This window comes from Macrotis lagotis, chromosome 3 (assembly GCF_037893015.1).
Source record: "Macrotis lagotis isolate mMagLag1 chromosome 3, bilby.v1.9.chrom.fasta, whole genome shotgun sequence".
In the NCBI taxonomy this organism is placed as follows: Eukaryota; Metazoa; Chordata; class Mammalia; order Peramelemorphia; family Peramelidae; genus Macrotis; species Macrotis lagotis.
Genome location: NC_133660.1, coordinates 179,965,253 through 179,983,639, shown reverse-complemented (window position 1 = coordinate 179,983,639; position 18,387 = coordinate 179,965,253). Strand labels below are relative to the sequence as shown.

The 18,387-nt window shown below is 34.4% G+C and overlaps 1 protein-coding gene across 4 annotated transcripts in view; it reads right to left on the bottom strand.

Moving 5' to 3' along the window:
- Positions 1-18,387, bottom strand: part of ARAP2 (ArfGAP with RhoGAP domain, ankyrin repeat and PH domain 2) — a 271,115-nt gene that overhangs the window by 49,686 nt on the left and 203,042 nt on the right. For all 4 annotated transcript variants that reach the window (XM_074229650.1, XM_074229652.1, XM_074229649.1 and 1 more), the window contains exons 22-25: positions 10,150-10,255; positions 7,137-7,284; positions 5,681-5,749; positions 2,941-3,015 (exon numbers count right to left, since the gene is read on the bottom strand). In XM_074229650.1, the coding sequence (XP_074085751.1) occupies positions 2,941-3,015; positions 5,681-5,749; positions 7,137-7,284; positions 10,150-10,255 (398 nt within the window). The remainder of the gene's footprint in view (positions 1-2,940; positions 3,016-5,680; positions 5,750-7,136; positions 7,285-10,149; positions 10,256-18,387) is intronic.

Sequence of the window (18,387 nt, the reverse complement as noted above, 5' to 3'; positions counted from 1 at the left end):
AAGCAGATCCAATAAAACAACACATAAGATTGCAACAATGAAATGAAATGAAATGAAATAACAAAAATCAAAATTCAGTGCTGTGGAATTATACTGACAAAGTTTGTCTTCAGAGAAGAGATATAAAGATGTATTGTTTTTCCTTCTTTGAAGAGACAAAGGAATATAGGATATAGAATGCTACATATGATGTAGACTAAGTTGTAGTTCTGGTCAGTTTTGTGAAACAATTTTTTCTCTTTTTTTCATTATTTTGAGGAATGATTTTCCAGGAAGGGTGTGGGGCAAGGAATATACTGGGAAAATAAAAAGCAAAACAAAATTAAATATGTGATATTATAAATAGAAGTATCAAGAGATTACATGTGGGAATTTCTCTTTTCTTTTTTAGTTTTTGCAAGGCAATGGGGTTAAGTGGCTTGCAAGGCCTCACAGCTAGGTAATTATTAAGTGTCTAAGGCCAGATTTGAACTCAGGTACTCCTGACTCCAGGGCCAGTGTTCTATCCATTGTGTCACCTAGCCACCCCAGAATTTCTCTTCTATCAAGACATTGTGCAATAAATCTTCTATGGAAGTGGCAAAGACATCATTAAAATTGTATGTTTATACCTATGTCATGTCTCATTAGGTAGTGATAATCAAATGATCAATGGACCAAGTTACTTCTGTGTAGGACATATCACTTGATCTGCAAAGTACATATATTATTGCTACTATGAGGCAGAAGTCCTAACATAAATTGAAGAGAACTACAGATTAAGATCTTGAAATCTCACTATTGGCTTCAGCATAATGGGGAAAGGAAAGCCTATTCCTAAAACAGGAAAGCACTGAGTAATAGAATAATAGATGAAGAAATGACTTTACTCGGGGTGGGGGTGGGGGGGATAAAAAAAGGTGTGTTACACAGTCTAGCAATGTGGTAATGTAAATCAATAAGAGAAGGTATTAGAATTAAGATAGGCTGGGAAAAGCTTCAAGTAAAAGATGAGACTTTGGTTAGGACTTAAAGGAAATCAGGTCAGTATGCCAGAGAAAATGCTTGGAGTCAAGAGATGGGAGTTTCTTCTTCATGAAGAACCAAGAGATTAGCACTAATAAATTGAAGAACATATGTTAGCAAGTAAAGTGCAAGAAGACTTGGAAAGGTAGGAAGGGACTAGAAAGATAGGAAAGGCTTTGCATGCCAAACAGAGAACTTTTTATTTGATCCCCAAAACAATCAGGAGTCAATGGAATTTATTAGGGATGGAAGTAGGGAAGGAAGAAGTATGATATGATCAGACCTGTGCTTCTGAAAAATCATTAGGGAGTGAAAGGAAGATTGAGTAAAGTAGGGAGAAACTAGAGGCTGGCAGACCCACTTTTGCAATAATCCAGACAGGACATGGTGAGGGTGATGCACTACAGTGATGGCAGAATCAGAGGAGAGAAGGGGGTCATATTTGAGAGACACTGGCTTTGTCAATAGAGTGGATATGCAGGTAAGACACAGTGAGAAGTCCAGGATGACTCCTAGGTTATAAGTCTGAGAGACTAGTAGGCTGGTGTTGCCCTTTTATAATACTAGAGAATAGAAGAGGTGAAGAGGGCTTAGTGGGAAAAATAATGAGTTCTATTTTGTACCTATGGATTTGATTGTATTATATATTCAGTTTGAGATTTGCTGACTGGAGGTCAGCAAAGAGTTTGAAGCAGATTTGAGAATCATTAACATAAAGATGGTCATTAAATATAAAGATCATGAGATCACCAAGCAAAATAGAATAGATAGAAAGAAGAGAGGTGGACCCAGGACAAAATCTTGAGGGGCACCTACTGTTAAAGGGCCTGACCTAGAAGGAGATCCAGCAAAGGAAATTAAGCAGCGGTTGGATAAGCAGAAAGAGAGCCAGGGGAGAGTGGTATACCAGAAACTAAGGGAAAAAAGTATTCTAGGAGTACAATACCGTGTCAAATGATGCAAAGTCATCAAGAAGAACAAGGACTGAGAAAAAGCAATTGGATTTGCCGGTTTGGATTTGTAGTAGCTCTGGTGGAATAATAAGGTCATAATTTGAATTCTAAGAAGAAGAAGAAAAGGGAGTGAGAGGAAATCAAGTGGAAGCACCTACTGCAGATAGCTTTACAAGTTTTGCTATAAAGAGAAGAGGAAATATAAGACAATAGTTAACAGGGATGGAAGGATCAACAAAGTGTTTTTTCAGGACAGAGGAGACATGGGCATGTGTGTACGCAGTAAAGAATGAGTCAGAAGACAGAAAGAGCTTAAAAATAAATGAAAGAGTGGCATTAACAGAGAGAGCAATCTGTTGCAGGAGACAAGCAGAAGTGTTAACTTTGGGGTAAGGGGTACAGTCACTTCATCATGTAAAGATGGGAGGCAGGGTTAAGGAGGAGAGAATAATCGAAAGTATCTGAGTGAGTGATAGGAAATGAGTTACAAGGGAGAAGTTCATGGCAAATGGCCTCAATTTTTTCTGTAAAATAAGAAGTTCTCAGCTGAGGGAGAATATGGGGAAAAGCCATTAGAGGTTTGAGAATGTCAAAAAATCCAGAACAATCTTTGCCCCAATGGGGTTCACCATCTAAAATAGAAATTAGTTTCTAAGATCTTTTCACCATTCTAAAAGTCAGTAATTCAGTAATATTAGCTCTGGCCCAGGAAACAATGGTAAAGACAAAATAAATTCATTCCTCTCCCCAAACCATATAAAAACTCAATGATCCTTTCCATATCCAGAAGCAGGATTCTATCAGAATTCTTTAATGACAAAAACCATGCTAGTAATCAAAAATGAATTATAGATATTGAAGATCTCAGGCTTTAGTTCTAAAACATTTGTTAAAATATGGTGATATCAGAAATGAAGGAAAATTTCAGTTACTCTTAAATGATTATGAAATTGTAATTTTTATATCACTTAAAGATACTTACTCTTATTATGATACTACAATCAGGTTCTTTTCTTTCAACATATACTTCAATGAGCAAATCTCCAGCTTGTGATACCTAAAGGAAATATATAAAAATGCATGATACCCATACAGTGATAAATAATTTTTCATAGTAAAGATTCCATAAAAACATCTCATTTTAACTATTTTTCTAATATCATAATTCTCTGGAGGTAGGTCTCATGTTTATAATTGCAAAAATCTCTTTCATATTCAGCAGTTTTCCATCTGAAAAATTGAAAAGACAAAGAGTCTGAGAATAGATTCACAACTAAATGGTTTCCTTTGGCTTCCAGTTCAATACTTTATTCTACTGATTTAACTTCCTAAAATAAAAGGAAGAACAAGATCCAGTACAAAATATTTTTTCCACAACAGCTTAAGTTATATCCATTGTAATAGGTTTTGTGAAGGGAAAGGAAATGAGTCATCTACAATTATGTTTTAATCAATAGGACTAATATCAATGACAAAAATAGAAGACAAAACATCTAATCACATGGAAAATTATCCTTCCTAGTGCTTATAAAGGGAGGTATATTCAATGGGTTGAGATTTGGGCATAAATTAAAGTTGAATAATAGATATAAATGTGTAAAAAGGGAAGGAAAAAGTAAATTATGTTAAAGAAAATGATACTGAATCTAATTTTATACTGCAAGGCTCTGGTGAATGGAAGGGGGTAGATTAATGTAATGGATTGATAATATAGGCTTTGGGGGGAAAAAAGACTACTCTTTCTTTTTTAATGGATTTGATTTAGTATCTGGGTTAGCCATAGAGAGATAAGTTATCTTGCTGATTACTCTGCAAAGGAATAGCCAATAAATAATAAAGAGAGAAAAAAAGTCAAGAAAGAAAAGGCACAAGATTAGACTATATGCATACTGCAAAAGTGAAAAGATTAATAGGAACACAAATGAAGCTATGAGAAATATTTTGATATTTTCACAGATATTTCTTTACTATATGTTGGCAACTTAGAATAAAAAATATAACATGAAAAAAATTAAGTCATACTGGAGAAACAATGACTATAGATAAATTTTGCTTCAAAGAAAAGAACCTAAAGGGAATATTTGCCAGGGAAATAATCATTCAGACAGCAAGCTTTTAAAGGCATAATATTTTTTTTCTTTTTTGATGATGTGACAGAAAAATACAAGGGGGGGGATAAAGGATGCTACTGACATTTTGATTATCACTGTTTGCATAAACAAGACTTCAGGAGTTTAAAAAATAAAATTCACCAGAAAGTACTTATAAAATAAAGCCCAAAGGAAGAATAATTTAAGAATTCAAAAGGTGAAAGATATAAGAAATATCATGAAAAATATTTTACAGATTAGGTTTTGACTTATTACAGAAAATATGAAGAAATAATGTATTTCTTAAGTACATATAAATATAATATAATGTAATTTAAAGTAATACAATTCAATACTATATTGTACTTAGGAAAATATGCTTTTCAGCTTTATCTATTTAATTAGAAAAACTTGACTTTCTTTGTTAATGTATTTAAAATAATATAAAATAAATTGTTGCATTAAATTTAAACAATACTACTCTAGGCATACTATCCAAAATTTAAGTTCTTAATTAATTAATTAAATTAAAATTCTTATAAATAAATCAAAAAGTTAAGTGTTTCCAGAATTGACCATGAGGCATACTCCTCTAGGGGCTGAAATGAATCCTTTCAGAAACTGTATGAATTCCTTGGGATTACACTCAAAAAGGTTAACAGTAGTCTTGGGGCATATGGATTGGGTATAGAATAGTATTTTTACTTCATGGCCTCTTTCATAATAAATGATTTCATGAGCCTATAACCTATCCAGTAATTAATATACTAGGATATTTCATCTTATTTTACTTGAATTAAACAGTTCAAATTTACTCAAATTAAATTTACCTCAAATTAAACAGTTCTTTGTGGACTGGTTTTAACAATATAGAATTTTTAGTGATACATTATTAATGTTAATATATTAATTTAAATAATATGCTTCCAAAAAGTTTATATAACATACAATAAACATTTATAGAACATACAATACTATACTATACTTACATATTTTACAAATGAAAGATATATTTAGAAATTAAAGACACTATGTGAATAGAGGTACTGACACTAATCTGAGGATAACTATAATAAAAATCCCTCCCTAAAGGGATAAAATTTTAAAAAACACCCAGTAATATTTCAGGAAAATTAAGTTACCATTTATAAACAATAAAGGTAATTATAGTGTTCTTAATGAAATAATTCGACAGTAATTAAAGCAAAAGCATGGGGGGGGTGATTTACTATCTGATTCATGCCATAATTTAAAAATTAAACTATGTATTATAAATGTAATAATATTCAAGCCTACTGTTTTCATTGACAATTTCTCAAAACCTTTCTTAGACCTAGTTACCCTTAAATTTTTAAACAGTCTAAAAGCAATTAAGAAAATTATGTATACATAGATAGGTATTTTGAAAATTTGACATTTTCCCTTAGATTTGAAAGATGTGCAATAATAAATTCAAGTTTTCCATAGGCAGAAGTCATTGCATGAATCAACAGAGACAACAATCATATTTTTCAATCTAAATTACTTTCTGAAACAAAAGAAACTTTGAAAACAAACACATCTAAAAATCTTAATTAGCAATGTAATAATTATTGCATACTATATTTTATACATCTGATTACTAGCACTTACTTGAGTGTCTTTCCACTTGGTAATAAAGCTGTTCTCTATATCCATTTGCTTGACTTGATCTTCATTAACCTGTTGAAAACATAATTCAGATAATTTTCATTCATGGATAACAAAAATAGCCACATTAGCATATTGGTTAGATGATTCTTTAAGCATCCTATTTAATAAAAAACAATCAAGCTAAAAATAAATTAGAGAAGCTATTTTAGTTGGAATGGATTCAAAAGCAAAGCTAGAATCAAGCTACAAGAGTAATTTATTGTTATACTATATACTTCTTTTGATTATTGATGCTTTTGAAAAAAGACATGATATTGTAAGGATATTAACAATAAATAAAGAAGTTAGCTAAACATGAAGACAAGATGCATTTTTTTAAAATATATGTGAAATTCCCATCATTTTTATACTTGTGATACAGAAGGTCATAACAAAGCTTCATTTTAACCATTCATTTTCTCAAAATTTAACTATTAAGAAACAGTAACAAGGCATGAAAACAAACAATCTTATGTCTTTGAGCTTTTTTTCACAGTCTTTCCACTTGAAACAACTCTGAATTGTTGGTTCAAATGACACACACACACACACACACACACACACACACACACACACACACACGAAAATGAGAGAAACAAGATACAAAGGTGTACCAAGAAATACAGACTGCCTTTGAAACTACAGAATAAATTCCTGGATAATTAAACAAAAAAAAATTAGGATGTAATCATAATCATAGGTTTTGTTCTTCTCAATAGGAGATTTAGAGTAATTTCACTAAAGTGGATCCTATAAAATGTTATAATTTGATTCACAATACTGTAGAATTAAATTTCCTGATCAAAGTTTGTATTGGGGGGGTAGCTAGGTGGCATAGTGAATGGAACACCAGCCCTGGAGTTAGGACCTGAGTTCAAATCCAGCCTCAGACACTTAATACCTTACTGTATGACCATGGGCAAGTCACTTAATCTCACTGCCTTGCAAAAATAAAAAAACTGTATTTTTTTTATTTTATAACATGCCACATTTAAAAATCTTACAAATTTGTCTCCAGTAAGATAAACTGTAATCGCTAGAATTAAACAGGATGACATTTATTATTCATTTTACAAAATTCACTTATTCCACACATTTATCAGATATTTAATGCACACATATTTAATCAGAGAATAAGTATAAGCAGAATTATTCTGTCCAATAAATACCAGATGGTAAGGACATTCTAAAATTTTCCCTAATTTATATGAATGACCATATTTCTAAAAATTTTCAATGCTGCAAACTGAGAAAATATATTCAATTTATAAAAAAGATGTGTAAAGACTTTTTTGTCAAACACCTGAAACATCACAATCACAACCAAATTTCACATTACAAGTTACAAAGTCTCATCAAAATTATTCTCTAAATTAAATACTATATTATATATACATATATATATACATATATTTACCTCAAACACTTCAACATAGTAGTTAATTAGATCTTCAATTACATTTACTTCTTCATTAGTTTGTCCTTTAGTTTGAAACAAAAAGGATGAAAATACCATAGCTAAACTGTGTGAGTTCATCTGGTTGATCTCTGAGCATTTCTGAACCCTGTTAAAGATAAATATGCCCAATTAAGATACACAACATTTTGATACTAACTAAATAAAACTTCTAAGAAAAATGAAACCCACTGTGATATTTTATTTGACAACAATCACTGGGGATCCAGGTCTAGTGGGGCACACAATGTACTATGAAACATGACCTTTTATACCAAAGATTTTACATTCCAGCTGAGGTAATGAGACAAAGGAGTAAAAATGTAAACAATTAAAAATATTCAAATAATATTTCAAGATCATAGATTAAAGCTTCCTTTTCTTTGTAATTAATTTAATGAGCACAATTAATTATACTTTCCAATATATGATCATGAATGAGATAGCCATATCCTTGAAAAATTACATCTATTTTAAAAAAGGGAGGGGAGGATGGAAAATATCACCAACATTCAGAGGACTCATGGAGTCTGAATGCACACCAAAGCATATTATTTTCAGTTTTTAAAATTTGTTTTATGTTTTATGTTTTTTTCTTTTGTTGTGATACTTTTTCAATCATACCTAATATGGAAACATATTTAACATAGTTATAGATGTATATCCTATATTAGATGACTTGCTATCAAGAGGGGGGAGGGAAGGGAGAAAAATGTGGAACTCAAATCCTTACCAAAAAATGAATGTTGAAAATTATTTTTGCATGTACTTGGAAAAAATAAATAAATTTGTTTTTTTAAAATAGAGACAAAGTTTCAGATCACTTTCTGGTTGCCTTGCATTATAAAATTACAGTTACTGATTCTTTGCAGGTAAGGGGTGAGGGCAGCTAGAGAAGAAATGTAGTAGTAAAATGGAAACAGGTTTTCAAAAGAATAAACGCATGTATAGGCAGCCTATTATAGCAGAGAAAAAAACTGGATTTTGAGTTGTGACCCTTAACTAAGGAAATTATTTCCCTCCTTAAGTGTCCATTTCTATAAGATGGGAGCTGGCAACTAAAGGATCTATAATATATCTTTCATCTATGAGTCTATGATCAGCATTTACTGATTGTCATAAAGAAGATCAACTTGATGTTTTCACAAGGAGGAGGCAGTCCCATCAACATGAAGCCAGACTCTCAAAAAGCAATATGAACAGCTAGCTTTCACTATTAAGTTTAGATATAATGATAAGCAATTGTGAATACACAACTGAAGATCAAATCTCCTTAAATGAAATAGATCTCTGTTTTGTGATTCAAACAGAAGCCATGAATAGTTTAAGTTTTGTGAGAAAGACTAGAGCAGTAACTAATGAGAGCTTTCAGAGTAAATTTTAATTGAGTTAAAAACACCAAGCAACAAAATTCGACAAATATAGACCACTATTTGTGACCTTGAAGAAATTTACTTAACATCTCTGGGTGTCAGTTTTCTCATCTTGTAAAATGGGAGGGTTGAAATAGATAGCTTTTGGGGTTCCTTCTAGCTTTAGGTCTACGTTCATATGCTACAAGACTCTGAGAATGGAGGATGCATACTTCATTTTTCTTTCTCTAAATATTCAATAGTTTCTGAAGCTATTGTTACGTTCATAAAACTGTTTTTATAATCCTTACTTTTACTGTAACGCAACATATCGTAATGGGTTCAAGTCCAACTTCTGACACATATATTGACTTGAGAAATGCTGGACATGTTATTTAACCATTGAGTTCCTCCAAACTGTTCTTTAAGACTATGATTTAATTTCTAATCTGCCTCCAGTAGAAGTTTCCTGTTGGGAGTCCTCTATAACAATAAGTTGTAGGTGCATGTGTATGAATATATACATCCACATACATATGAGTATGAATATGCATGTATTCACACACATGTCTTTATGCGTATCTTTCTGAGTGTGTATAGCTATGCTGATACTATATTACACAAAAAATTAATAGTCCAATTATTGGACCCAAAGAACTTAATCAATAATCCCCAGTGTAATATGCATATACCTTGCACCCTCACATTCTGAAGACCCCTCCAGACATGTCATTTCCCTCAGCAAAGGTTTTTCTGGGCTTACTGCTTCCCAAGTCCAATTACAAAACAATCCAAGGATATAACATAAAGGCACTACCTGTATTTTTTCTTTCCAGTCCTGCCTCAGGGTATAAAAATTTTTCCCTAAGGGGAACATGGGCTACCTCAATGTTAGGGCAATGTCTTACATGAGGTGAATCAGACTAGATTAATGGAGCCCCTCAGTAAACCTTGGGGTGCTGGAAACTAAAACTTAGGGACAGCTATGATGGATAGAGCTGCCACTTCAGGGTGAGCAGGGAATGGGAAGTGGAGCTGCAGATTTCCATCTGATTCTGGGTATCCTTCAATAAACAGCTCTAGCCCTCTCAGTCAATTCTGCCAGCCTAGGACTTAAACACTGATTGGTTGCCTTGTCAGGCTAATATAATCATGTAACAACTCACCATATGGCACTTAAAATGTTAGAAAGCACTCTACTCAGGACTCAAAAAGAGACTTCTCATCAAAGTTTAATTTTGTAATTACAGCTTATATCACAGTATAAAGATAAAACATGGCAAGTCTGTCAGGAAAGAAAAAGATGGACTTTATATGATGAAAGACATTGGTTGAGATAAAGAAACAAGAGAGTAGGGTAATGTCAATGGATAGAGTGCTTAGGAATCAGAAAGACCTATTCATTCTACCTGTGGCCCTGAATTATTCCTGTGACTTTTGGCAAGTCATTTACTGGACCTCAACCTCATTTAGTTGTTTAAGACTATTTATTAAGAGGTATTTAACAACCATGTTGAAAGCTTGTGACATGAAGGCTTTTGATCATAGTAAAGCTAAAAAACAAAAGTATTGAAAACTCTATACTGATGAAGATGTATTAAGATGTCTTTGTATACACTGACCTATAAAGGTGTTCAATTATAGCTGCCAAAGTTGCCCTGTTGACCCCTGGAAGTGTACGGATAAATGTGCTGTATTTTTTAACTCTTTCTTTGTCATCTTGAGTATCTGGGGGGGAAAAAGAAAATCATGAAAATTCAATGCAATTCTATAAACAATTATTAAGCATATGCATTTTTACTTTTAAGTTCATGCTCTATGAGAATAAGAAGAAGGAACTAAAGTCAGTGAGGGTAAGATTAGAAGAGTTGGTGGGGGTCAGAGAAAAATGGCAAGACAGCAGTCTTCAACATTTAAAAGTCCATTGGCTGGAGACTTACAATTTTAATGCAAAGCTTTAACTAAAGAAATTATAAACTTCTGAGCAAATGAAGCATAAAAAAGTTTTGTGAGATCAGCTTTAGTCAGGGGATAAAAGAGTTTCAAGGAAGTTACCAAATCCTATTCAACTCCATCAGGGTTTTAAAATTTTCTCATTTATGTGTTTTCTTTCAGCATTTCCACTATTACTTACCTAGTTCATTTCTTTACTACTCATGAGGATGATTACAGTAACTTCCTTAAATATATTCCTACTCTATTCAATAAAAATCTTGCTTATACTATATCTATTCAGGTCACTTTGTGAAGATTCACAGATCTTCAGTGTCTTTCTATTATACTTGATAAAAAGTTCGAATGTCTCCTTGGCAATGAAGGCCTTATACAACCTTCCATATTGAATCACACTGGTCAAATTTGCAATCCTAAAAATGCAACACATTCTCACATTTCCATGATACGACTTAAGATCACCTGCTGAACTATCATCCTTTAAAAGCCAAATTTGAGTTCTAATAAAAAGCATTCCCCAATCCTGCTGGTTGGCATCAATTTTCCCCCTTTGGGCTTATATCAGGTAATATTTGATGTGGTAGACCTCTGAGCTCATATCTTATCCTTTTATGGACCATAAGTTCTAGCAATGTAAGAGTTATGTCTTAATTGGATTTAGAACTCCCATAGAGCCTAACATAATGCACAGTATATTAAATATAGGCACTTTAGTGACTGATCACTTGGTTGGAATGCAGAATAGATAATAATGGAAATTAGTATGAAACAAAATGGGAAAAGCAGGAAAGCATAAGAGAGTCTTGAAAAATAACCTTTTGGGTCTATTCAGTAGACTAAAGAAAAATCATGGAAAGTTATTTAGAAGGAAAGTGAAATAATCAACTGTGGGATGAGGAGATTCATCTAGTATCTCTGGGTGGAGGAAAAGAAAAGGAAACAAAGAGACCCATGATAAGGTTATTGAAAGATGCAAGAAATATGAAAGGCATGAACTACATGGTAGCAGTAAGAATAGAAAGAAGGTGATAGATAAAAGAGATATTTCAAAGGAAAAAATTATATAGAGATAAGACAAAGATGAACCTTATTTTTAACATACAGGTTGATAGAGAAATGACAGACCTAGAGAATAGGAAATTGAGGGCTGTGACCAGTGATGGGTGAGAGAAGATGAGGATTCAAGATATCAGCAGGGATTATAGTGAGGATATCTATCCAATAACCAGTCAAAAATTGATAAAAATTGGAGATATTTCTAAGAATTGAATCAGTAAAATGGATGAGAATGAAAGGGATAAAAGAAATGATTGAATTCTAAGTCTTTGAAGTTATGTACACTTAATGGAGGGGGAGAAAAAGAAGAAGAAGCAAATAAATAATAGTCAGAAAGATAGAATCAATTGTGGAGAAATAAGTCATTTATTCTGGATTTAGGATACCTTCATTTATTCTGGTTTTAGTCTACATCCACGGCTCTGTTGATTGGTGAATTCCTAACACAGACTATTTTAAGAAGCTTCCTAGTCAGCCTCAGTTCCCTCCTGACTCCAATGATTCTCCAGACTTCTCCACCTCAACAATTTACTTACTCCAGTAGATACCTTCCTTCTAGTCCTCAATAAGATACCCTTGAGGGTAGAGAATCTCATTTGTCTGTAGCTCTATCCCTAGCAGTTAGTATGTGCCTAAGCATTTAATAAAGGTTTTTATGTGTCTTGGTGTAAAATGTAACATAATTAAAAATCAGAGGAGGAAAAGACTAATGGTTTTAATGCTAAATTCTGCTGAGAAACTAAAAATGTGAAGCCTAGAAACTGGCCCTGGATTTTACACTGATAATCATTAAGAAAAACAGTTTTAGCAAAGTGGTGAAAACAGAATCTATAATCTAAGGAGGTTGAGGATGGAGTGGGCAAAGATGTGGGAGAAGAAATAAGTCTATCTGTTGGTTCCCAAGAATTCACTAAATGAATTATTTCCAGAAGTACAACAGTAAAAATGGGAGAGTAAGAGGGTGGAGCCAAGATGGAGGTAGGAGAAGAGCCTCTCTTAGGTGCTCTCTCCAAAATATCTCAAAAACTCAAATTATGACTAAATTTTCATGAGACAGAACCCACAGAAAGATCCAGTGAGGGGGCCAAGATGGTGGAGAGAAGACAGGCACAGTTCTAAAGTCTCCTGATCTCTTCCCCATCTATCACATGAAACAAACCTCTTAAAAGAAATCCGAACCAGGAAACCCAGAAAGAAAAGCCAGGAGAGGAAAATCTAACTCAGGATTCATTCGTCTCCCGCAGCAGCCTTGGCTGAGTACCAGCAGGTGAGTCCAAGCTCCCAGGGAAGATCAGCCAGAACAACAGCTGAATCGGAACTGGGAGTCTGAGGGCCCAAGAGCCATACCTGCTCATCAGCGGTGGGGCTGGACGAAGGGGGCTTGGGTCCGCGGGGGAGCAGAGGCGCTTGTGTTGGGGCTGTCCCCCTGGAGCTTGGGGAAGGGGCCGCGGGGAGAGGTCTGGTGCAGGAGAGCTGTGGACACCATCCCTAGGCTCCTCAGGTCTGAGAAACTCTGAGCCCATGCCTCCATTGCACTGAGGCCTCCTCCCAAACAAATGCAAATTATTTCTGCCTCAGGCCCAGGTGTGTGAAAAAAAGAACCAGCCCAAATGAGGAATCACCTCAGGCAAGGGTAAAGCCCACCATTGATTGAAGGCAAAAGAATTCAATAGCTCCAATTCCCTCCCTCAAACAAAGGGAGAAGGCCTCACAACCAAGGTCACAGACACTCCAGAGAAAGCAAGCAGCACCTCCTACTGGCCAGCCAGAGAAACTGCACTCAGTAAAGCCTTTGGCGATCCCAAGCCCAGGTGAACCAGCTCCACCCAACTCAAGGTCTTAGCATGATGAAGAAGGGTCAGCAGAAATGTGGATCCATAGAAAAATTCCTGGAAGGGAAAGACTCCAACCCAGAGAGACCTGGAACCTCTGAGGAGAATATAATCTGGTCTCCAGCACAGAAAGACTTCCTTGAAGAAATAAGGAAGAGTTTAAAAATCAACTGGAAAATTTGGGGGGAGACAATTAATACCTTGCAAAATGAGAATAATTCTCTCAGATCCTCAAATGAGCAAATGCAAAAAGAAATTAATTCTCTCAAAACCTCAATTGGTCAAATGGAAAGCTCTTTCAAAAGTAGAATCGACCACCTGGAAAAGGTTAATGAAGAAAACTCCTCCCCCCCCAAAAAATAATAGAGTCTACAGAAACTAATGACTCCATGAGACAGCAAGAGTCAGTTAAACAAAATCAAAAAATAGCAAAAATAGAAGCAAATGTGAAATACCTCATCAACAAAACCACTGACCTCGAGAATAGATCGAGGAGGGGGAACCTGAAAATTATAGGACTTCCTGAAAACATTGAAGAGAAAAAAAGCCTGGACTTAATATTACAGGATCTAGTGATGGAAAACTGCCCTGACATCATGGAATCTGAGGGCAAAGTAGTTATTGAAAGAGTACATCGATCCCCACCAGAAAAAGATCCTAAAAGGAAAACACCAAGGAATGTTGTGGCCAAACTCCAGAACTGTCAGATAAAAGAGAAAATCCTGCAAGCAGCCAGAAAGAAACAATTTAAATATCAAGGAGCCACAGTAAGGATCACGCAGAACCTGGCTGCATCAACTTTAAGGGATCGAAGGGCCTGGAACGAGATATTTTGAAGAGCACAGGAGCTTGGAATGCAGCCAAGAATCTACTTTCCTGCAAAGCTGAGCCTTCTCTTTCAGGGAAAAAGATGGACATTTAACAAAATGGAAGAATTCCAAAAATTTCTGATGAAAAGACCAGAGCTAAACAGAAAATTTGGATATCAAACAGGAGGTTCAAGAGACACATGAAAAGGTTAAAAAAAAGGGGGGGGGGCGGTAAAAGGAAAAAAAATGCAATCCAGCAAGTTGAAACTGGCTATATCCCAGCATGGGGGGGGGGGGGGGGGGGTAGAGACTCTCATAAATCCTGAGAATCATGAGAAATGTAACTCTAACAGAGAGAATATACCTAGCCAGAAATGCTGGACATCCATGACCTATCCAGGAGACTGATATCTAATGGGATGTAACTGGCTTTAACTCCACCGGGGAGAGAGGTTCTAATAACTCTCAGGAATTTGGACTCTATTCAACAGAATATACTGAACTAGAAGGGTCAGACACTCAGAATTTTCTATGACTTAGATAGAATGATCTAAAAAAAATACACTACCTCCCTAAAAAGGGGGACAGGAAAGAGACGGGAGGAGGGAGGGGATTGAATGGGACAAATCTCATTACACTAAGAGGTACAAAAAACCTATGATAATAGAGGGGAAGAAGGGAGTAGAGGAGAAACACCTGAATCTTCTTCTCATCAGACTTGGCTTAAGTCAACCTACACATACGCAGTTAACTTATAAAACATCTAACCTTTCAAGAAGTAAAAGGGGAAAAGGGGAGGGGGGAACAGAGAAAGGGAAGGGGAGTGGAGGAAATAAGGGGAAATAACAAAAGGAAGGGAACAGGGAAAGGGGAAAGAAGGGGAGGGAGTGATATAGGAGGGCAAACACACTGAAGGGGGTGGTATTCAAAAACAAAATACTGGGGAATATGGATAAAAGGGGGGTAAAGGGGGAAAAATACAAACAGAGGGAAGATAGCACAGAGGTCAATAAAGAATTGGTAATCATAACCTTAAATTTGAATGGGATGAACTCTCCCTTAAAACGTAAGCAAATAGCAGAGTGGATTAAAAACCAGAAGCCTACAATATGCTGCTTACAAGAAACTCATCTGAAGCAGAGAGATACATATAGAGTAAAGGTAAAAAGTTGGAGCAAAATATATTTTGCTTCAGCTGAAGTAAAAAAAGCAGGGGTAGCAATCCTTATCTCAGACAAAGCAGCAGCAAAAATAGATAGCGTTAAAAGAGATAAGGAAGGAAACTTTATCCTCCTAAAAGGTACCATAGACAATAAAGTCATTTCAATATTGAATATGTATGCACCCAGTAGGACAGCACCCAAATTCTTAGAGGAGAAGCTGAAAGAATTACAGGAAGACATAGACAGCAAAACTCTACTAGTAGGAGACCTCAACCTCCCACTATCAGATCTAGATAAATCAAATCATAAAACAAACTAGAAAGAAATTAGGGAGGTAAATAGATTGTTAGAAAAATTAGATATGTTAGACTTATGGAGGAAACTGAATGGGGATAGGAAGGAATATACCTTTTTCTCTGCAGTACATGGAACTTATACAAAAATTGACCATGTACTAGGACATAAAAACCTAATGATCAACTGCAGAAAGGCAGAAATAGTGAATGCATCTTTCTTAGATCACAATGCAATAAAAGTCATATGCAATACTGGGCCAAGGAGATATAGACCCAGAGCAAATTGGAAACTGAATAACCTCATCTTAAAAAATGAGTGGACCAAAAAACAAATTATAGAAAGAATTAACCATTTTATCCTAGATAATAATAATAATGAAACAACATACCAAAACCTATGGGATTCATTCAAAGCAACTCTCAGGGGATATATTATAGCTCTAAATGCTTATATGAATAAATTGGAGAAAGAGGAAATCAATGAACTAAACATGCAACTAAAAAAATTAGAGAAAGAACAAATCAAAAATCCCCAATCAAATACCAAATTAGAAATTTTAAAAATCAAAGGAGAAATTAATAAAATTGAAAGCAAAAAAAACTATTGAATTATTAAATAAAACCAAAAGTTGGCATTATGAAAAAAACTAATGAAAGTGATAAACCTCTTGTCAATTTGGTTAAAAAAAAAGAAAGAAGAAAACCAAATTGCTAGTATTATAAATGAAAAAGGTGAACTCACCACCAATGAGGAGGAAATTAAAGTAATAATTCGAAATTATTTTGCCCAACTTTATGCCAATAAATTTGATAATCTAAGTGAAATGGATGAATATTTACAAAAATATAAGTTGCCCAGGTTAAATGAAGAAGAGATTAAATACCTGAACAACCCTATCTCAGAAAAAGAAATTCAACAAGCCATTAGTAAACTCCCTAAAAAAAAAAATCTCCAGGGCCTGATGGATTCACAAGTGAATTCTACCAAATATTTAAGGAACAATTGGTCCCAATTCTATATAAACTCTTTGGAAAAATAGGGAAAGATGGAACTCTGCCTAACTCTTTCTATGAAACCAATATGGTACTGCTACCTAAACCAGGAAGAGTTAAAACAGAGAAAGAAAAGTATAGACCTATTTCCCTCATGAATATAGATGCAAAAATCCTAAATAAAATCTTAGCAAAACGACTACAACAAGTCATCACTAGGATAATACATTATGATCAAGTAGGATTTATTCCAGGAATGCAGGGTTGGTTCAATATTAGGAAAACTGTTAGTATACTCAATTATATCAATAACAAACCTATCAGAAACCATATGATCATATCAATAGATGTTGAAAAAGCTTTTGACAAAATACAGCATCCATTCCTATTAAAAACACTAGAGAGTGTAGAAATAAATGGACTGTTCCTTAAAATAATGAGCAGTATCTATCTGAAACCATCAACAACCATTATACTCAATGGGGAGAGGCTAGAGGCATTCCCAATAAGATCAGGGGTTAAACAAGGGTGCCCATTATCACCACTACTATTCAATATTGTATTAGAAATGTTAGCATCAGCAATTAGAGAAGAAAAAGAAATTAAAGGAATTCACAGATGACATGATGGTCTACCTAGAGAATCCCAAGAAATCATCTAAAAAACTACTGGAAACAATTAGCAATTTTAGCAAAGTTGCAGGTTTTAAAATAAACCACCAAAAATCCTCAACTTTCCTATATATGACTAGCAAGAAAAAGCAGGAAGAGCTAGAAAGAGAAATTCCATTCAAAGTAACCTCAGACAGTGTAAAATACTTGGGAGTCTATTTGCCAAGACAGACTCAGAATCTTTTTGAAAACAATTATAAAACACTTCTCACACAAATTAAATCAGATTTAAATAACTGGGCAAATATCAACTGCTCATGGATAGGTAGAGCTAATATAATAAAAATGACAATTCTACCAAAACTAAACTACCTGTTTAGTGCCCTACCAATCAAAATTCCAAAAAATTACTTTAATGAGCAAAAAAAAATTGTAAGTAAATTCATATGGAGAAATAAAAAGTCAAGAATTGCAAGGAGCTTAATGAAAAAAAATGCAAACGAAGGTGGCTTAGCACTACCAGATCTAAAATTATATTATAAAGCATCAGTCATCAAAACTGTTTGGTATTGGCTAAGAAATAGAGTGGTGGACCAGTGGAATAGACTAGGTGTAAAAGCAGGAGAGGATTATAGTAATCTGCTGTTTGATAAACCCAAAGAGTCAGGCCACTGGGATAAAAACTCCCTCTTTGATAAAAACTGCTGGGATAATTAGAAGTTAGTATGGAAGAAACTTAGATTAGACCAGCACCTCACACCCTTTACCAAGATAAGATCCAAATGGTTACAGGACATAGACATAAAAAACAACACTATAAGCAAATTAGAAGATCAAGGACTAATCTACCTGTCAGATCTATGGAAAGGGGAACAGTTTATGACTAAGGAAGAGTTGGAGAACATCACTAAAAACCAATTAGATGATTTCGATTACATTAAAAAGTTTTTGCACAGATAAAACCAATGTAACCAAAATCAAAAGAAAAGTAGTAAATTGGGAAACAATCTTTACAACTAATGATTCTGACAAAGGACACATTTATAAAATATACAGAGAACTGAGTCATATTTTTAAAACAAAAAGCCATTCCCCAATTGACAAATGGTAAAAGGATATGCAAAGGCAATTTGCAGATGAGGAGATC